This window comes from Pan paniscus, chromosome 9 (genome assembly GCF_029289425.2).
Source record: "Pan paniscus chromosome 9, NHGRI_mPanPan1-v2.0_pri, whole genome shotgun sequence".
NCBI classification, from domain to species: Eukaryota; Metazoa; Chordata; class Mammalia; order Primates; family Hominidae; genus Pan; species Pan paniscus.
This window is the reverse complement of record NC_073258.2, coordinates 124,482,137-124,504,525: the sequence shown is the minus strand read 5'-3', so window position 1 is coordinate 124,504,525 and position 22,389 is coordinate 124,482,137. Positions and strand designations below refer to the sequence as shown.

The window sequence follows — 22,389 nt, the reverse complement described above, 5'->3', positions numbered from 1 at the left end:
ATATGTACCTAAATAGTATCTTGACTTTCCCAATGTGGCACAATAATTAACTTGCAGATAGAGGACTACATACCAGGTCTACATCTCCCAATATAAGCCACTGTCCGCAATACATTCTCAGCAGATATTTACAAAATTACCTAAGCTGATTTTCCTTTTCTTGTTTCTTCAGGGAAACCCTGCCCACCATATAGTAGTTGTCATGGGAAACTGGAGCACTGTGACTGAATTCACCCTAATTGCCTTCCCAGCTCTCCTGGAGATTCGAATATCTCTCTTCGTGGTTCTTGTGGTAACTTACACATTAACAGCAACAGGAAACATCACCATCATCTCCCTGATATGGATTGATCATCGCCTGCAAACTCCAATGTACTTCTTCCTCAGTAATTTGTCCTTTCTGGATATCTTATACACCACTGTCATTACCCCAAAGTTGTTAGCCTGCCTCCTAGGAGAAGAGAAAACCATATCTTTTGCTGGTTGCATGATCCAAACATATTTCTACTTCTTTCTGGGGACGGTGGAGTTTATCCTCTTGGCGGTGATGTCCTTTGACCGCTACATGGCTATCTGCGACCCACTGCACTACACGGTCATCATGAACAGCAGGGCCTGCCTTCTGCTGGTTCTGGAATGCTGGGTGGGAGCCTTCCTGTCTGTGTTGCTTCCAACCATTGTAGTGACAAGGCTACCTTACTGTAGGAAAGAAATTAATCATTTTTTCTGTGACATTGCCCCTCTTCTTCAGGTGGCCTGTATAAATACTCATCTCATTGAGAAGATAAACTTTCTCCTCTCTGCCCTTGTCATCCTGAGCTCCCTGGCATTCACTACTGGGTCCTACGTGTACATAATTTCTACCATCCTGCGTATCCCCTCCACCCAGGGCCGTCAGAAAGCTTTTTCTACCTGTGCTTCTCACATCACTGTTGTCTCCATTGCCTACGGGAGCAACATCTTTGTGTATGTGAGACCCAATCAGAACTCCTCACTGGATTATGACAAGGTGGCCGCTGTCCTCATCACAGTGGTGACCCCTCTCCTGAACCCTTTTATCTACAGCTTGAGGAATGAGAAGGTACAGGAAGTGTTGAGAGAGACAGTGAACAGAATCATGACCTTGATACAAAGGAAAACTTGACACTGGTATACACTACATTAAATACATTTCTTTTTTTATTTTTTTTTTTAAGTTCCAGGGTACATGTGCAGGATGTGCAGGTTTGTTACATAGTTAAACGTGTGCCATGGTGGTTTGCTGCACCTATCAATCCATCACCCATGTACTAAGCCCAGCATGCATTAGTTCTTTTTCCTAATGCTCTCCCCAACCCCCAGCCCTCCCCCAATGGCACACATTTCTTATCTTCAACACATTCTTTCTGCATGACTATAGTGGTGATTGGTGTGCCAGAAACTGAGACGGTGCCCCAGGATGAGCAATGATCATGCCAAGCTGAAGGAAAACTCTGATCATGTCTGGGAGAAAATTCAATCCATGAAGTATCTTGCATATACCACAAAGGGAGGCTGGGTGCAGTGGCTCACACCTGTAATCCCAACATTTTGGAAGGCTAACATTGGAGGATTCATTGAGCCCTGGAAGTTGAGGCTGCAATGAACTGTGATTGCACCACTACACTCCAGCCTGGGTGGCAGAGTGAGACCTCGCTTTTTTGTTGTTTTGTTTTGTTTTTGTTTTTGTTTTTAAATACCATGAAAGAAACCTAACAGGGATTCAGAGATCTCCAATTCTAGTCTTCGCTAAGTTCACTTATTTTCCACAGATTTTGACCATGCTACAACTTATCCAGTCCTCAATGTCTCTCTCCATTTTTAAATAAAATAATAGAAAATAAAATATCACTACTTTTAGTAAGGCATGTAAAGTTAAAAAATATTTTCTTATTAGGCACTCTTGAATATTTCTAGAGACTTGGTTTTAACCTCTATTAGCCAGATCAAGTAAAGATGATGTGAGAAGTGAGAGAAAAAGAGGTATGACTCAGGAAGGTACCAAGCCTCTGGCTATACAGAGTGAAAAAGAAAGATATTTGATGAGAAAAGGAACACAGGGCCAGGCGCGGTGGCTCACACCTGTAATCCCAGCACTTTGGGAGGCTGACGCAGGCAGATCACTTGAGGTCAGGAGTTCAAGACTAGTCTGGCCAACATGGTGAAACCCCGTCTCTACTAAAAATACAAAAATTAGCTGTGTGTGGTGGTGCATGCCTGTAGTCTCAGCTGCTCGACAGGCTGAAGCATGAGAATTGCTTGAACCTGGGAGGCAGAGGTTGCTGTGAGCCAAGATCAAGCCACTGCACTCCAGCCTGGGTGACAGAGTGAGACTTCGTCTAAAAAAAAAAATAAAAAAAAAAAAACAGAAGAAGAAAAAAAAAAAAGAAAGGAAAACAGAAGGGGTTTCTTAGGGGTGGACCTATTGAACTGGAGGTTTTTGAGGGTCATCCAGTTATAAGTTGTTCTATTTTGCTGAAGCACTGGAAATAGCTCCCTTGGTATCTTTTTATGGGCATTTGGCAATAAAATAAAGACTTGCTAGACAATGAGTTCCCAACAGCTGTATTAAAGGCCAGATTTGTTGGTCCTTTTCTCGGTCACCTAAATCTTTTGTGATTTAAATCTCTCTGGCTCTTTCTGGCTCTAAAAATAAATAAATAAATAAAGAAGTTTTAGTTTAACTGTATGGTTTAATTACCATTGTATATATTATGGTCATTTTTCCCCAGAACTCATTAGTCAGTCAGGCATTTATTCATAGAAGATGTGCTGAGCACACCTGAATTATGATCCTGGGCAAGTTATCGAAACTTTCTGTATCTCAGTTTCTTACTTATCTACAAAATGAGAATTTCAACGGTGTGGGGCTAAAGTAGGATTAACCTAAAAGCACTTATATCAATTGTATGATATAGAAATGCTGAATGAATATTATTTATCTTTTTTAGGGCCCTGTGTAAAATTCAATGGGAGATGCTGATGATACAAAGAGAAACAGGACATGATCTCCACTCCTAAGTTATTCACATTTTAGCTTGACAGAAAAGAATATACTAGAAAATTTTATGAATGATAAATTGTAAAAATAAATGAATTAATACTTCTGATATTGGCCATGGTGGAGTAACCAATATTTGATTTTATCTTTTGACTTAGGCAACTAGAAAATGAGAAAAATACATAAAGCAAACCATTTCACGCATTGTCTAACAAGCAATACAAGATTGCAATTATTGAGAGAAGAAAAACAAAACAAGGTGAGCCTTAAAAGTGCTCCAGTTTGCAACCTGGGTGCGGTCTCCTCCCCTGCAGTCTATGGGGAGTATTCAAACAGAGGCTGGAAGTTTCTATGAGTAAGAAGATAGAGATCAGTTTGGGGAGGCCAGGGCAACTTGAAGTTACAGGCAAGACGACCAGAAATGAAAGAGTTGCATAGAAATAGAACTCTGGAGATAGGCAGAAGGATCCCCTGAAGACTTTGGCTGAATATAGAGCTAAGCAGTCATGAAAAGAAATTACCTGAAGATCTGAAAGGATCCACGATAAATCAACAGGCCAAATAATTCCTGGTGTTCACATAGGGATAGAAATAGTTTGTGTTTCTTTCAGCCAGAGTAAAAAGACCTTTTAATATTAGGGTATTAGGTAGAGCAAGGGGGATAAATTATCTCTAGTGCAAAGACAGACCTAGCTTTTTCCTAAAAGGCTTTCAAAACAAGACTGAAAAGATCAAACTAGTCCACAAGTAATTGCCTAGGAGAACCAAGTCTAACACAACTTAAAAGAATACAACAAAATATATAATTTAATAATTTAATATCACAATATCCAGCATCCAAACAAAAATTTCTAAGTATGTAAAGAAGCAGGATATTGTGATACATAACCAGAAAGAAAATCATCAAAAGAAGCCAATCTGGAAATGATGGGAATTCACAGGAAAAGAATATTTAAATAGCTATGTGCCCAAGAATTTAGACTGTAAAGTGATTTAACAATTAAATTACAAAAATTATTAATATTTAAAATAATTTAAAGCATTTCTTATATAAATATTCTCAAATAGTAGATATCATCATAATTATTGTCATCATAACTATTTCATTTGTCCTGCACACTTTTATAACTTTAGATGTCTTTCTTGTATTATTTTATTTTTTGCTAGCATCCATTATTCTTACAGAGTTGGCCATGATGATCCCATATCTTTAAGTTATTAGATGAAGAGCTTTGTAGGAAATGTTATTTGGCTCAATACAATGCACATGATCTATTTTTTAAATGGCTATAAAAGATAGTTTTCATTCATTCTTCTTTCCTTTGCGCACAGGATAACAGGTAGGAGATGTGACCGAATTTCTTCTTGGCCACACCAATCTGTGCAAAGGCCAAAATAAAATTTCAAATGTCACTGGCCCTTGTTCACCTCACCTAGGTGCATACCATAAGCTCTTGCTCTCCTGTGCAATTACTAGCAAGTAATTTCTACCAAGTGTTTCTTGGAATCCCCAAGAGATGTTTCTTATGTACTTATGAACTCTCAATATTATCTGGCTCTGGCTACCCTTCATTGATTTACACTCTTTGAAGCCACCTGAGGGCAGAGCTTCCTCACTATTACTGCAGTCTATTCCCCCTTTAAGAAACTGATGTCAGTGACAAAGGAGCTGTCTTTCAATTATCTCAAAACACCAAACCACTGAGATGGTAGGTATGCCACTATATCTGCTGTTATTCCTGCTATAGGCAGAGACACTAAGCTGTATTCAAAGAAGAAATTAGGAGAATCCCCATTATGCCTACTTATTTACTGAGGCACAGATATAAGGTGGTTTAGGCACTATTTTTCAGTGGGCCCTTCATTTTCTTCACACACTTCTTTTATTTATAATTTTAGAAATAAATCCCTGCCTTGGTTAGATAATCAATATCTGAAACAGATACCAGATGATCCTCCCCACCCTGGTGCTTCTCACAGGTGCTCAACTTTTCCAGCCAAAATTCTCACATAAAATAAGTTTGGATTCCTTTGTCCACCAGTGTGTCACATATTTTTAGCCTCTATCTGGGACCCCTAATACACATAAGTGAGACAGAAGTCAGGTAGCATTAGATAATTCAGTAGAGTATACTTGAATATCTATGATGAATTTGCTGCTCTTAAGAACTCTCACATACCTTCCAGCTCATGCAACTGTTCTTTGAGTAAAATAAAAAGGCATCTGAGACAGTGTTGCACATACTTGGTACTGCCCCACGTAATACAGAGACAAAGAAGAGTAAGATTACATTAAAATACATGGAAATCGAGTATTCAAGAATGCCTTACAAGTTTGAAAGTGGTAAACATATATTAGAAAAATTCTCTAGGTATTTAACTCCTGGTTTTTCAATATCAAACACAAGTAAAAAAAAAAAACAGAGAAAAAAGATTTGATAATACAATGATGCTTCCATTTCAAGGGCAAACTGAAAATCCATTCTCTTAATCCTGGAACTTACCAGGATTTCCACTTTACAGCTAGAAATTCCTGTCTTACTGCTAGAAACTTCATGCTGTGCCTTTTAAACATCTAGTTACTTATTTGTTTTCATAGTTAAATACCATAAAGAAATTCTAGTTCCTCTCAGGGTTAAATTTAAAATTAAGTTTCATTAGTAACATTCTCCAAGAGGGAGTGCAAAACACACACACACACACACACACACACACACACACCCCACCCATCCAACTCACCTCCTTTTCCAATCAGAGGAGAAGCAATTAGCAAGTTCACTGTGTTGCACAACTATGGAGAAAGGTGCGGTGAGGGTCACCACTCATATTATAGTCTATGACACATTTCAAATCAAAATATATTAGGGTTCAGGTGCTTTGGTGCTTTGGATATAAGTGAACCAGGAACCAGTTAAAACCGTTTAAGAATCTTTGGATTCTCTTTTTTGCACATATATGGCTTATGCAGTAAGACAGGTCTGGGCTCTCCTACTACTAAAGACAGATGCCCTTCCTCTGTTACGATTTCCACATTAAGACATTAATGATATAGCCAAGAGAGGCATGAAGTCCTTGTAGGCCTGTGGCTCTGGGTTTTAGGAACAAATACTCCTATTGTCCCTGAGTTGCTCTCCTTGGATTCCTTCCATGCTTCTTTATGCCACTGGGGAAGGCAATACAGGGTGAACCTGAGCTACTTTCAGTCATGGATCTACCTTCTCTAACATGCAAGCAAAGTCTTGGTATGTTTCGCATCATTCAACTCAGCCCATCAAGGGCACACATTGAGGTTGTCCTCCAAGGCCAGTAACAAACAGCATGCCTTTTCTTGCTCTTGTCCTCAAGGGATTTGTGGGAGAGGCTACAGCTGCTGTAGACAGCTGGTCACAATATTGAGAATTTAGTATCACTGGTCTCAGCCATCTGTCTTTCTGTTGATTTCCACCTTAGAGATGAACCTTAAACTTTTGAGAGAAGTGTATTCAGCAAACTTGAGCAATTATACTTTCTATTATTTACAAACTGTCCCTGGATAATAAGAATTTAGTGTTGAATACTTTAGAGATAGAGTGTAATATGGTTGACATTTGCAAAATTCAATAACTCACATAGCAATTTCTTTCCAACTTCCAACCTAGAAGGGTCCTGATTATAGACAGTCGGTTTCACAGACTCAAAAGACTAAAATTTCATTTAATGAAGAATGACTTTTAGTAAATTGAAAAACAAAAATTCTCCTATATCAGATGTGACAGGAGGTTATGCATGACACAATTCTCTAAACTTATAAAAGTATTCTCATGTCTGTGAATATTATTGAGGCACAGGCGACACAAATTTGCCACTGGCGCCTGAGTCACGTGATGTATTGACAGACAGTATAACTGTTCATACTATTCTTCATGCATGAGAATATACTGCAACTGCACAGTGCCAGAGAGAGCTCTGGCAGGAGGAGCATACAGCTGTTCCTACATATGGACCATCACAGAGATTGACAGAAATAAGAGCAGCTGACAGAAACAGCTGAGGCTGATGCCAAACTGATGCAGACTAGAGAAGTAAAAATCTGACCAGAGCTTAATCCTGGGAAGCCTGGAAATGACAAGCTGCGCTGTGGCTTAGCGCAAGCCTTTGAATGGGAATCAGGTGTTCTGGGTTCCAATCACGGTCTACCCACAAATTAAAACAATAGCTTCATGGAAGTCGAAAAATTTCTTTTTCTCAGTTGCCTCAATTATACAATGAGGTGACTGTTGTTGTCTATGACATCAGGGCCTCATCTAATCCTAGGACAATGCTTCTTGAACTTTAATAGGCAAATAAGTTACCTAGAGAGTTGATTTAAAATGCAGATTCTCCACCCTGGGCAACAAAGTAGGATCGTGCCTCTACAAAACATTTTTTAAAAAATTAGTCAGGTGTGGTGGCTTATGCCTGTAGTTGCAGCTACTTGGGAGGCTGAGGTGAGAGGATTTCTTGAGCCCAGGAGGTCGAAGACTGCAGTGACCTGTGATTGTGCCACTGCTCTCCAGCCTGGGCAACAAAGTGAGATCCGGTCTCAAAAAAAAAAAAAAAAAAGAAAGAAAAGAAAAAGAAAATTAATGCAGATTATAATTCACTAGCTCTTGAGTGGGACCCAATATTTTGCATTTCCAATAGGCTTCCACAAGATTCAATGCTATTTGTTTACATATTACATTTTTTTTTGTAGTGACACATTAGATTTTGCTGGTTCAAATCCATATTCCTAGACAGGATTGATCAATAAGAGAACAGCTAGTTATCTGATTGCCCTTTGAAATGAGGGAGTGAGTGAGGCAAGTGAATAGAACAGAAATTAGGCAAGGAAATTTGGCAGGGGCCCAGCCAAAACCCTCAACTATAAAGAACTGAAACCAAGATGTATTGAGAAAGTAAATGTTCAATAGTTATGAGAAATGTCAAAAGGTATGAACATTGGTAAGAACGTTTGAGTCAGTAAAGAGCAGCAGCTCCAGGAGAGACAGACCAGGTACCCCTCTTAGAGGGCTGCAGGCCACCCCAAACATGGAAATAAAAGGAAATCTTCAGTTCCTTCAAGGGAAATTCCAGGCACCTAGCTAGCCTTGAGAAGTAAATGAGCAACTAGATAAGCAAGAAGGTAATAATAACTTAAAACAATAGCCAAAGAAGTTATAGGCAGGAGATGTTTTGTTCCCTAAAGAAACTAAAAATAACATTTTGACGTATGTCCCTGACTTGTTTTTCAGAAACCCAGATTCCCACCAAATCATCTGCTGGCACATAGACCTCAGATAAGGAGAACTGAGGACAGACTGCTGTTCTTTGTTCTAAATTTCTTCCTGAGGGGCCTGGAGGAAGTCACAGCCACGAGCCAAAGCAAACATTTTTTTCCCCAAATTTTTAGACAAAGCTTTGCCTCCTTAACCAATCGCTAAGCAGAAAATTTTTGAGTCCACCTATATCCCCCTTCTGCTTCAAGATGTCCTGCATCTTTCGGTCAAACCAATGTATAGCCTCCAGGTATTACCTTGTGACTTTGCCTGTAACCTCTGCCTCCCCACCTTTAAAACTGCTTACCTGTAAGCCATCAGGGAGTGCAGGCCTGAAGCATGAGCTGCCTGAATGTCCTTGCTTGGTGCCCTTCAAAAATTTCCTCATTTTCTCTCGCTGCTAGCCCCACGTCAGTGTTTGGCTTTGCTGTGCTGGGTGGGGGACTCCAGTTCGCTTCAATAACGCAGGGATATTTCACTTGTAAAGCGGGTTGCCGCTAATTGTGGCGTCCTAATTAGGGAAAGGAACTTAGGCTGGCGAAACAAGGGGAAGCAAAAAGAGAACGCAGATAAGCTCTAAGTCTGTCTTTCTTCATGGTCCAGGACACATAGCCCTACTGCAGAAATAACTCACCATCTTCCTGTGCCTATCACCAGACATGTGCTGAGGTGGGAAATTAAAGAAAGAAAGAAAAAGAAAATTTAAAAAAAAGAAATAAGTTTTCCTGTATTAGGCTGACTTGTCCCAGAAGCAGCAACAGGCACAGCCCAGACCCAGGGAAAGTCTTGGTAATACTATCTAATGTGGCCTGAAGTCTATCCTAGCACTCCCTCAACATAGGGAGGAGAAAAACAAATTTTCCTTTCTCTTATGGTATGAGTTTATAGATTCCCGTTCTCTGCAACTAGTGACTTCAAGTATTCTGTTTATCTAAGCAGTGGAGCGAAGGTCATAAACCATCTGAGCAGGCCTGAGATACAACCACCTGGGCACCATAGTGAAGGTTATGGGATAAGCCCGTGCTAGGCACTAGAGTAAACCTAAATAATGGACATCTGGGCTGCATAGCAACGGTCATGTGTAATCCTGAGTTATGAGCCTGTCACAATTTGATTAACTGCCTTTGTTCTGCCTCTGTATCCTTGCTTTCGTGCCACTGTAAGCCTGCTTCAAGCTAGCCCACCCCCTTTTTGAAGTGGCTATGAAAGTCAAGTGCTGTCTTGGTTCTGGGCCCAGTTTTTGGATGTTAAGTCTGCTGGGTCTGAGTGCACTCAATAAAGATCTCCCTGTATTTATCCTGAGGTGTCTCTGGTCCTCCTGATTCCCGCAACAGTACAAGTTAGCTCCCTACAACCTTGGCATTATCACTACTGCACGTGGCACTCTGCAGCCTAAGAATCATCATATAAAATCTCCAGCAAGCCTTTGTTTCCTCGAAGTCAACTCCTCTTTCGCTGATTCTGCCCGTTGCTCCCTTGCAACATATTTTAATGCTTTCTTGAATAAATCTGCCTTTCTTTACCTACAACTGTCTTGGTAAATTCTTTGATCCCTGTGCCACCAGCCCAGATAGTTGCTGCTCAACCACAACACTAATGATTAAGGAACTGGAAAATGAATTTATCATGGATAACTCTTGGTTTCTTTCTTTTTTTTTCTTTTCCTCTTTTTTTTTTTTTTCTTTCCACCTCAGGAGGAAAGAGTTTAGTTAATCATGCATCTCAGGCCAATCTATCTTATTTCCTTGTTATCTCTATTCCCCACTGAGGCAGGAGAATAAGGTCTGGAGGCAGGGAGCCTAAGGCTGATTCACACAGACTTCCTAGAACTGAATCAAAAGAAAAACCCCACCTCTCCATGCCCAAGTAACAAAACCATCAGAGGATTACTCCCTTTGCAACCCACCCCTCTTTCCACTTCTGGCAGAGGAAAACTGGAAATTGTCTCTGATTGGTCCCCTCCCACAACCAATCAGACTGGTCACAGGCTCAGTCTTCATTTGCATAGGGGTGTAACTTTATAACTTCAGCCTGCGATTGGTCCCCTCCTGTGATCAATCAGACTGGTTGTGGGCCACTACTTCATTAGGTAGGGCGTAAACCAAATAACCAATGGGAAACCTCTAGAGGATATTTAAATCCCAGAAAATTCTGTAAACATCGCTCTTCAGCTGCTTGCTCAAGGTGGCTCCCAGTCTGTGGAGTGTGTTTTCATTGTTTCATTCTTTCATTGCTTTGTTTGTGCATTTTGTCCAATGTCCAATTCTTTGTTCAAAACCCCAAGAACCTGGAAGACTCTTAGTCAAGACCCTCCATCGGTAACACCACCATTTTTCCTTGCCTCTCCAGACAGGCAATAATTATTTGTATTTGTATCTAATGTGTTTTGTTGTTAGATGTTGACATCTAACACTCTAAGACAGCTTTAAAATTCCCTTCATCATGACTGAACTTTAGACAGGCTTCTTCCTAACTCTACATCCTTGACCTCCTTTTATTTAGATCATTTACTTCAGAAAACTTATAATTGTACATTTTTTTCTCTACCTCCTGTAAGATGTTAATCTTACCCTCTTGCCAGTTTTACAACCCAGGATCCATCTCTTTGAAATGTAATCAAGGAAGACAGTGCCTTATCTCTCAATCTCTGTGGAAGAGTGGGAGCCTGACTTTAATGGGGGGCAGTTAGCAAGCCCACGTGGCCTAATCACAGAGAAAAACATTTGCAAACTCAGGAACAGCTCAATGTTCTTTAACTGCCCCACTGATCAATCTCCCTGCAATGTCCTCCAGTACTTTTATACTATCTAACACTAGTGATTAAAACTTGTCTGCATTTGTTTCAGTGGAGGTGAGTCAGACAGTTTCAGCCTCTCTTCCCTATTGTAATGTTGTGAATAGTCTTTCTTGGCCTATATAACTGTTGCAGCTTTTGCTTTGATGGTATGTATGTTTTTAATGTACAAAAATGGCATTTTATGTATCATATTTTTCTTTTTTTCACTAAGAACTATGTTTCATAGAGATAAGTATGTTTTTATGTGTATATCTACTCCATGCATCCTAATTATGGCTTAATAATCTGTGGTCTGTGTTGGGACTCAGAAAACAATACACCAAAATGAAGGACTCAGGAGCAGGCTCAGAAGTAAAAGTTTAGCTCTGATATTCTCCTGCCCTCCTGTCACTCAGTCCCATTCTCTTTCAAGGCCAGCCATAGAAACTACAATCCCTCTTCCCCAAGGTGGGTCATAGAAACCAGAACCCCTTCTCCCCAAAGCCAGACATAAAACCTAAAAAAGTTACTCTAACTTTCCCTCCACCTTTCGATATAAAAACTAGCCATAAATTATCTGACCTATTTTGTTTGACTGTAGGTCATAAGACTCCCATTCCAGAGAGGGTACTTATCCATACCCAGAAGGAGGGAACACCTGATCAGAAATATCAAGAAGAATCTAGACAGACCTTGCTGTGTTTCCCCATTCTATCACCATTGGATTCCTAACTTTTTGTCCAACCATTTCCAAGCAGCTATTCATACTTTGTTGAAGCTAAGCATAAAAATTGACAATTTTCCCTGTATGTTTAGGTCTTCATTCTAAAGGCTTCTGGGAAAGGAAAATATCTTGGGTCCCCCAAATCACTAAGCTAAAAGGAAAAGTGAATCTGGGAACTGCTTACAGCAAACCTGCCTCCCGTTCTATTCAAAGTCACCCCTCTGCTCACAAAGATAAATGCATATCTGACAGCCTCATTTGGAATGGCTAATCAGAAACTCAAAAGAATGCAACCATTTGTCTCTTATCTACCTATGACCTGGAAGCCCCCTCCCCGCTTCACGTTGCCCCACCTTTCCAGACCTAAGCAATGTTTATCTGATATATGTTGATTGATGTCTCATGTCTTTCTAAAGTGTATAAAATCAAACTGTGCTCTAACCACCTTAAGCACATGTCGTCAGGACTTCCTGAGGTTATGTCATGGGCATATGTCCACAACCTTGGCAAAATAAACTTTCTAAATTAACTGAGACCTGTCTCTAATATTTGGGGTTCACATTTTAGTAACCACGGAGCAATTCTGAGTGGAAGTGCCCCTGACCTTTGACAAATCTATCAGTGCTTGGTACTAGCTTGCGCTATCTTTATGGCTCAAACCAATAGGACAATTTGCTGAGGCTTGGAAGCAACCCCTCCAGAGAATCCACGATCTCCCAAAATTTGGTTGAGATCTAAAGTTTATTTTGCTGTACAACTCCTTTTGTTGGATTCCAACACACAGAAGGCAAGTTTTTCCTACTTCCATGATGATGGAAGGCAGGAAACTCCTTTATGGAGTTTGAGTTACCTTCCAACAGGGAAGATGAGGGGCTTTTCTTTCCTGCTTCTAGGATGGTAGAGAGTAGTCTTTAGCCTGGGACGGATCCCTAGGTAAGTAACTCAACTGGGGTTTGTCTTGGTAAACAACTAGCTGGTCTTAATTTCTCTTATCAGAACGATCAGTAAGTGTATAAGTTGTGCAATCATTTGTTTTGCTTAACTGTTTTTTTGTTGTTGCTTGTTTCTGTTTTTGTTGTTGTTTTAGTCTTTTTCCCATTGGATTTGACCAACTCCATCCAACTTGATCAAATTCGAAGGAAAGTTCCAACTTATGGGGAATGAGGCCTCTGAAGTGGCTAAATACACACACACACACACACACACACACACACGCACGCACAAGTGATGTGGTGAGGGGAGAAAAATGGCCAGCAAAAGAAAAAAAAAGAGGAAAGATTTTTTATTTTGACTATTTATTTAACATAGTATTTACACAACAAGGACACCTTTTGCTAGCCAGGCCAGACTGAAAGAGCAATGGCTGTACTTCCGATAGCAGCAATTTGTCCTAGCTGAAATATGGTAATGAGATTTTAAAAGATTTTTTTAAAGGATCTCAATGGTTAAAGTCAGCTTAATTAAAAGCTAACATCCAAGATGTGTTTGTATGTGTGTGTGTGTATGTTTGTATTTAAAAAGCCTTCATATTTTTGTTTTTATTTTTCTCTCCTAAGACCTAGTCCTTTTTTTTTTGAGCAAAAGTTTTTTTTCTTCTCAGTTGACTGAATTCTCTTTTCTTCACTTACTTCTGCTGTCTCTCCCTTCTCTTGCACCCTCTGCTGCATAAGGGACCTAAAATAGTTTATAATAGCTGGAGTTCCTTAAAGAAAATGGAGAAGGCACGAGACTCCCTTTGGGAGAGAAATCGGTTTTTCCTTATGGAACCCCAAGAGTGTAAACAGACAAGTTTATCTTAGATCTTAAAGATAAACTTGCTTGCTTTTGTATTGCATTACCTGATTTATTGAATAAAATAGTTATTGCAACAGAGGTTATTCTTGGATTTTTAAAGAAGAGTGTAGTCTGGACACTTAGAAATGTCTTTGTTAAAAAAAAATTTTTTTAAGTGCACTGTAAAAACATCGTGTGGCCTAGCCTCATAATTCTCCCTTTTTGGAAACCAAGGATTCAGTGTGGGCTCTGCCCAGAGCTCAGAAATCCAGTTAAAAGTTAGGTAGTCCCTAGCTAAATAAAATTGGTCTCATTATATAATCCTATGATAGATTTTTATAATTTTATGTTTCATTTGGCATCCATCTTTAATCTCCCTCTAGCACACCATGGTTTTTTTCTGCATGCCTTATGATATAAATTTTGCTATTTGATTTTCACCTGAGTTGTTTCCTTTGATATGCAAATTTAAGGTTATTTATCTGACTACTGCCTAGGGTTGTGAAACAGGTTATGAAGAATCTGAGAAAGACAGGAAAAAAAAGTTTTTTATGAATCTATAAGATGTACCTCTATTGGCATGTCTAATACATCTATGTATTTATGTGTTGTGTCCACAATGTTTCACTACTGAGACTATATAAAGAACTCTAATTAATCAGCTTAAGAAAATAAAAGCATTTAAAACAAATACTTTATCAAGAAAAAAGCGAAGCCTAGTCAAATTCTTTTTCAAGTTACATAACCCAAATAAAGTCTTTAATAAATAAACTAGCTTTAAAATTATTGGTAAATTAATATTAGAAATGGCTTAAGAATTGCCAGCATACCTCTTCGTTTGCATTTATTAATCAAGCAATTTCATACTTATCCATGCCAAATATTATAAGATGCCATAATTTGGCACAAAACTAAACCCAGCCCAAAACAGAATGATCTTTGCTTGTGTAATTTATAATAAATAAGACATTAACCTTGGTTTAATGAAAATAACTGCATCGTGAATTTAGTAAAATTACCATAACTTCTAATCCTGTGGCTTTAGGCAGTCTAGTCCACAGGTATTAAGGAGGTTGTTTTGGGAAAGGACTGTTATCATCTTTGTTTCAAAGCTAAACTCTGTTCTCCCAAAGTTAGTTAGGCCTACATCCAGGAATGAAGGAGAGTTTGGAGGTTAAAAGCACAATGGAGTCAGTTAGGTCAGATTATTTTTTCATTGTCTCAGTTATAATTTTGCAATAATGGTTCCATAACTTTAAATGATGACTATTACAATTTTCATAAATAATCTAGGTAAATGATTAAAATAAATTATGAGTATATCCTTTTTAAAATGGTGAACAATTTTTGTCTAATTCAAAGCTTATTTAAAGATTATGTATAAAATAAGGTAAAAGGAACCAGAAAATAAAAGATATGTAAAGAAAGTTACAGAAATAAAGAAGTATTTTTGGTAAGAAAGCTTAAAGAGAGATAATTTTGTATAAGAAAGAATCTTGTATGGCAAATTTAGACATATAATAAAATGACTGGTTGTTTAGAAAGAGGGATGTTAAGAACAAACCAGAAAGTCCAAGCATATCATAAATGGTCTAAGTCACAGTAAAAGGATTTATTTTTAAAAAATAATTTTTATACAATCAAGTTGCCTATAATTAAAGGGAAATTATAATTGTCTCTCTAGAGATTGGGTCTGATGTAAAAAACACACTTATACACTAAAGAATTAATTAGAACAATAAAATTTTCTTAAGGGACTGATTTACTCTTAATAAATTATAAGAGATTTTAATTTCTTTTTAAACCCAAAGTTGAACTTTTACTGCATCTCGTCGTTTTCAGTTTTCTCTCCCCTTTTAAAAGGAATGAAATAATAACACTCTCTTTCAACTCATTTTCAGCTTATCTAAGTTTTTTTCCCCCAAGTTCTGTTTGTTGTGGTCTGATGCTAACAATATTTTCTTAAAAGTCTAAAGGAAATGTTTTCTTTCTTTTTCTTCTGCCTTTTGGTAACTGGCCTAACAGATTTTACATTTTATCGAAAAAATTCTTATGCCATTATTATTAAGTTTTGGTTTGCTTAGGAAAAAAACTGAGATTAATTTTTTTAATTAAGGTTATTACATCCATTTATCTTTCTGTATGTGCTTTTAAAGTACTTGTAACATTAAGTTACAGGGCTTTGAATCCTGGGTCTAAAAAGGAAACCAAGTCCTGCTAAATCTTAAAAACTGACAGCAATTAAATCCTCATCTTCAGGCCCTGTAGAAAATGCTAGTTAAAATAACCTGCATTCCTGAGACACAGGGCCAGAAATTAAAGTCATTCAACTCCTCAAGGCCCAGGGACTGTCACAGGAGAGGTGGGCATATGAAATTGTAAGGGCCAATTTTGAGAGATAAAATAAGCTTAGTTTCACTATAAATTAACCATTAATATCAAAATCACACTGATGCAAGACCAGCATATGGGCCCCTGTGTCAGATTAACAAGGTTTTCTTAAAGCATTAACCAACTCCTTAATAAAGGTTATAAAAGGTTTATGGAAATTATATCATGATCAATATTAAAATTTTGTAGATTGTTTATAAAGTTTTGAAAAACAAATTTAATTGGCTTCATGCTGTTTTGTTAGGGCTTATTGTTTAGAAAATTAAGCCTCCTCTGTCAAAAAATGAATGTTTTTGCCTTTTTTTTTTTTAATCCTTGAGTTATCACTTTGGCTAAATGAATGACTTATTTTACAATGACCTGTAATCCTATTTTGTGATATCAAGTGTTATAAACCTTTGATAATTGATAAATTTCCAAAATCAAATATAAATTTTGTCTTTTTCTGACTTAATCTTTTAAGATATTATTAATAGATTCCCTAAAGTCCAAAAATGATGTATTTGGCTTATTGTTGGTATAAAAATTACACAGGAAGCATTGTCAAATATGAAATGGTGTTTGGTTTTCTTTGGGCTGTATTTGTATAAATATGTTATAGGTATGTGTCCCAAAATTAGATAAAACTCCTATAATTCTAATATGACAGCGTACATTATCGATAATAATTATAATTGTTATGTTTAATTAGCATATGCCACAGAGGTAACAAATTTCCTCATCAATTGTGTCTTTAACTATTCCTGCCCTAAAACTTTTTGTCATCCACAAGCAATTGTCTTGTTTTGGTCTTCTTCAGTGGTTTTTATAATCAGCTATAAAACTCTAACAGATGCTCTTGAATGCAGGTTTCTGATAACTTTGGAGACTGTGACATCAGAATAGAGGAAAAAATTTCAGGACTCATGAATAGCTGAAATGTTCATGAATATCAAGCAGAACATGAATTAACTGCATGGACTAAACTAATAGAAGTGTAAAGTAACATTTTTAACTTAAAACGGTGCTGATTTTTTTTTGTTTTTCAGGGTCAAGAAAACTTTTCTTTTAAGCTATTTACAGCTTTTAACAAGTAAGTAAAGAATAGTCCTCAGAACAAAATTTGGAGCATATTTGTTTCTCTCTACCTGATTTCTACAGAATCTGGAAACTGTTTGTGAGTATTCTTAACTTATGACAATACAGTTATTTGTATAAGTGCAATAAGAATGTGTTTTCATTTGTAACAGGACACAGCTGGAAAAACTGGTTATTTTACCAAGGCTTTGACTGGAATGGTGTGCTTTTGTTTAAGGAATCAAACTTGACTTAAATGGAGCCAATAAAGGCCCCTTGGAAAAACTGGCCTCTTACCTTTGTCTACACAGTCATTGTACAGGGTTCCCACCTGTGGTAAGTAAAGAATGTCACTCTTTGACAGGCCCTGGAGCCCCAAGTTTATCTTGGAACCTCAAGAGGAGAGGAATCACCCAACTTACAGGTATTTGATGGTACAAATACATGGATGGGCTCAGCTTTAAAAAAAAGTCTTATCTGAGATTCCTCCTATGGAACAAAGTTCCATCAAAGCTAATTTAAAAGCCTATGTAAAAAAATATTATTATTGATGCCTCATATACAAATAATCAGCCCAAGTAAAATAAAGCAAATCAGTCCTACCATGATTTGTCTTTACTAAAAATGGGAAACTGGAGAGAGAAAAATTATGTTTCAAAAACTATAGTACACCTGTTGTTAGATTCTAGTCTTGCCTAATGTTTTTCTATTTTGATTATTTTCTACATTTTGGACCTAATTCTAATTTTTCTTCGCTACAAGCTTGCAAAATAATGTTTTAAATTTTGTTTCCTTTTTTGTCCATTTTTTATAATTTGGAGTCACTGAAAACTAAGCTGTACTTTTGTAAAGCCCTGCAAACTGAAGCTAAACAACTTAAACTTCACAAGAAAATAACAGCAATGTGTATACATACATATATACATAAGCCACTTTCATACCTGCCTACTGATGTATGGACTTCAGAGTAATGTGGCCTATATTGATTTTCCAGGATTGTTCTTTTGTTTGTTGGTGCTTTTCTCCCTTCCTCCCCCTATTTTCTCTTCATAGGCCATAAGACCTCTCAACCTGCTAAAAAATAATGAGTTTTCCTGACAACTCAGGACCTATCCATCTAGGATAAACCATCCTAGCTATGAGAGACAGACAACACCTGAGACCGGAGACTCATTTTCTTCTAAAATGCTTTCTACAAAAGATTTTAACAAACAAAAGGGGGAAAACGCGAAAGAAAAATGTCTTGGGCTGCTCAAATCACTAAGCTAAAGGAAAAAGTCAACTAGGAAGTGCTTATGGCAAACCTGCCTCCCATTCTATTCAAAGTCACTCCTCTGCTCACTGAGATAAATATCTGATAGCCTCCTTTGGAAGGGCTAATCAGAAACTCAAAAGAATGCCACCATTTCTCTCTTATCTACCTATGACCCAGAAGCTACCTCCCCACTTTGAGTTGTCCCACCTTTCCAGACCAAACCAATGTTCATCTTACATATGCTGATTGATGATCATGTCTCCCTAAAATGTATAAAACCAAATGGTGCTCTAACCACTTTAGGCACATGTTGTCAGGACCTCCTGAGGTTATGTCATAGGTGCATGTCCTCAACCGTAGCAAAATAAACTTCCTAAATTAACTGAGACCTGTCTCAAATTTTGGGGGTTCACACTTCCATGTACACATTAATAAATTTATATGCCTTTTCTCCTGTTAATCTATCTCTTGTCAGTGAGTTTCAACAAAACTTCAGAGGACAAAGGGGAAGTTTTCTCTTGGCTCCCAGTATCTGCTTCTCTATCATTTTCCTTTCTATTCTTATTTATTTTACTTTGCATTTCTCTGTTTACTGATCACTTTGAAGTTATAGTTAGATGCACATTGTTCTTTAGGTTTCCTATAAATTACTATCTTTTGCGCATTTGTCTATTGGGGTCTCTGTCTTATTCTTGCTGATATGTAAAGTTTCATAAATTGTCTGGATATTAATCCTTTCTTGTTTGTAAAAATTGCAAATCTCTTCTCCCAATTGGTCAATTTTATGTTTGACTTGTTGATAAGATACATTGTTTAAAGGAAATCGGAAATCCTTAATTTTTAGATAACTAAAATTTATTATTTGCCTTATGATTTATGCTTTTAAATATTAACATCAAAAGTACCCCACCCAGATTACAAAGCTATTCTCTTATATTTTCTTCTATTGGCCTCACAGTTTTTTTTCACATTGAGAACTTTAATCTATCTGAAGTTTCCCTTTACATGGTATGTAGTGTCCCTTTATGTAGTGTCCAAAGTCTCCCTAAAGTCACCCTTTATGTAGTGTCAAAAGACAAAATTACAACAAATTTAGTTATAGATCTAATTGGCTTTCATTTGCAATTCATGAATTGGGACAGCATCCATTCTACAAAATACAATGATAGCTCCCACTGGGCAATGGCAGAATAGTGAGTTTTGTAACGCAGGAACAAAGAAACAACAATAGAAAAAAAGAAACCTAATTAACTAAAATCAGGTTACTGCAGGTTACTTTTTGTAAGAAGACTTTTTTTGCAGAGGAGATTTTCTTATTCCACTGACTCAGGTAGACTGCAGTCTACTGTTTTTAGGAAACAGTGACCTGTTAGGGGATCTATCTGCTTCCTTAAAGTTTGATTATGTGACATTGAACTTGGGAAAGGCATTGGGAAATATATCCTGTGCTAATCACACATGAAGAAAGGCAAGACATTCCAAAGTTTAGAAAGAACAAAGAGGTAAACAATGCAGAGAGAGGTTTACATCTTCCATTTACATGTGGGTGTCCTCTTTTCAGCCCTCTCAATATATTGCATAGAAAGAGATAATGTTCCATGAATCATCTTGATTTTTCTCATATCCTTTGAATGAAGAGAATATTCATTAATAATGCAAGTTTCTTAAATGTATGACTTGATTGCAGCCTAAGAAAAAGGACTAAAAATTAAACCAGGTGAAATTTTCTTATAAGTCAGCATATAAAGTACCTATATTGCATCATGCTATACCCATTGCCCTTACCAGGTTTCAGTTTATGTGATGGCAGAAAGCAGAAATTGTCCTCTTATAGACAAAGTGGGATGCTGAATGCCTACCTCCACCTGCCATGACCCCAGCTTTCAGGATACTGCTAAGCAGCCCTGCAAAGCAAATACAAGGGAAAAGAGTATCCCTTGCCTCAATGTATTTCACAGAATATCTAAAACAATTCACTGCACATAATTTGTGCATTATAATTATTAGTAAAATTTCAAAATGTGTAAAAAACTGTGAATGTCTCTTTAACTCAATAAATGATTCTGTTTCTGTATATAATTCTTCAGAATCAAGAAACAACTGTTTGATAAAAATAAGTGAAAACTCTACTCTTAAAAACTTGCTGGACTAAGAACATGAAAAACTCTGAATATTTGTGTCTGCATATTTGTACCCATCTAAAAAGGTATAAAATAAATAATAGTGAAAATCTATGGAAGCAAAAGCACAAACCCTTTAATCTGGTGGTGAAGAGTTTTAAACAGGTCCAGTAGATCAAGCATGTTGTTATTCCAGTGTTCTGTACTGGTATAACTTTTGTCTTCTTGATCTATAAGTTATTGAGAAGTATGTTAAAACCTCCCACCAGGCCAGGCGCGGTGGCTCACGCCTGTAATCCCAGCACTTTGAGAGGCCGAGGCAGGTGGATCATGAGGTCAGGAGTTCGAGACCAGCCTGGCCAAGATGGTGAAACCCCATTCTCTGCTGAAAATACAAAAATTAGCCAGGCGTGGTGGCGCACGCCTGTAGTCCCAGCTACTTGGGAGGCTGAGGCAGGAGAATCTCTTGAACCTGGGAGGTGGAGGTTGTGGTGAGCCGAGACCGTGCCATTGCACTCCAGCCTGGGTGACAAGAGCAAAACTCCATTTAAAAAAAAAACCTCCCACTATAATGACCCATCTGTCAATTCTGTCAATATCTCCTTGCACTCTTCCAGTTTTATTTATGTAGTTTGGAGCTACTTCACTTGGTGGATGAAAGTTTGAATCTTGTTGAATCTATCTCTTGTGAACTAAATGTTATTAATTATTTAGTGACATTATCTATTTACTCTAATACATTTGGCCTTAAATCTTATTTTAGCTCATATGAATAAGGCTACGCTTGCTTTCCTTTGTTTTGCATTTGCCTGGTGCACACTTTCGATGCTTTTTTTGAAAATGGCATATTGTAGGTTTGTTTTTTCAAAGCTAGTCTGGTATTCTATATCGCTTAAGTGGATAGTTTAATCAACTTACTTTTTTGCGGTTATTGTCATAGTTAGATCTATTTCCATTTATATCTTTTGTTTTCTATTTGTCCCACTATTTCAGTGCTTCCTTTTGCTTTTTTTCTTAAGGTTTTGTTTTGTTTTGTTTTTCATTTTCCTCATCTACAGATCTGAAAGTTGTTAACCTTGTTTTTTATTCTTTCAGTGGGGATTCCTGAAATTTTAACATGTGCAATTTAGAATATCTAAATTAACCAATATCCCGCTCCTTCGTCTTAACAACACAGAGATACATGGATGCTTTATCTTTACTATCTCTCTCCTGACTCACCTATTGTTACCATCCAGATGCTATGGTCTTTTTTAATCCCTCAACTTAGATTTTTGTTGTTGTTGTTTGTTTTTAGAATTTCCTTTAGTGAGAGTCTCTTTGTGACAAATGCTCTCAATTTTTGTTTACTCGAAAATGTCTGTTTTTTTAGAAGAGTTTGATTGGTGTAAAATTCTAAGATAGCAGTAATTTTCTCTACTATTAAGACTTGCATTGTGCTGTGGAATAGTCAGCAATCTACTTTTTGTTCCTTCATGGATGATAATGTTTTCTCTGGCTCATGTTACATTATATTGTCTTTGGTGTTCTGCAACTTTACTCTGATATATCTATGTGTTAATTTTATTTTATTTACCTTACTTATAATTTATTTAAATTCCTGAATCTGAAAATTAATGTGTAGGGGTTGAACCAACGTGATTGATACCTTTCCTCATCCATCAAAAAGGGTGACAGCTGACACTCCTATAAGACAAGTTAACAAGAGAAAAGCATAACAAATTTATTCAGTCAAAGTTTTATATTATGTGGATGCCTTCAGAAACAAAGATCCAAAGATTCAGGGAAAGCTGTCTATTTTTATGCTTAGGTTTGATGGAGAATAGACAGCCATGCAGAAATGTGGCTGGACAAAATGATATAATCAAATGGTAATAGACTGAGAGTGAAAATCCAGCAAAGCCTGTCTGTTCAGACTCTTTTTGGCCTCTCTATGTAGCATTCCTTCCTCCTGGGTATTAGACAGAATCCCTTTGGAAGGAGGGTCTTCAAGAGAGAA

The 22,389-nt window shown here is 37.4% G+C and overlaps 1 protein-coding gene across 1 annotated transcript; it reads left to right on the top strand.

Annotated features, from left to right (window-relative positions):
* The first annotated feature begins 202 nt into the window (after positions 1–202).
* On the top strand, positions 203–2,880 carry LOC100971476 (olfactory receptor 6M1). Its single transcript, XM_003819958.5, has one exon. The coding sequence runs from the start codon at positions 203–205 to the stop codon at positions 1,142–1,144; it is 942 nt and encodes a 313-aa protein (XP_003820006.2). The 3' UTR covers positions 1,145–2,880.
* The last annotated feature ends 19,509 nt before the right edge of the window (positions 2,881–22,389 follow it).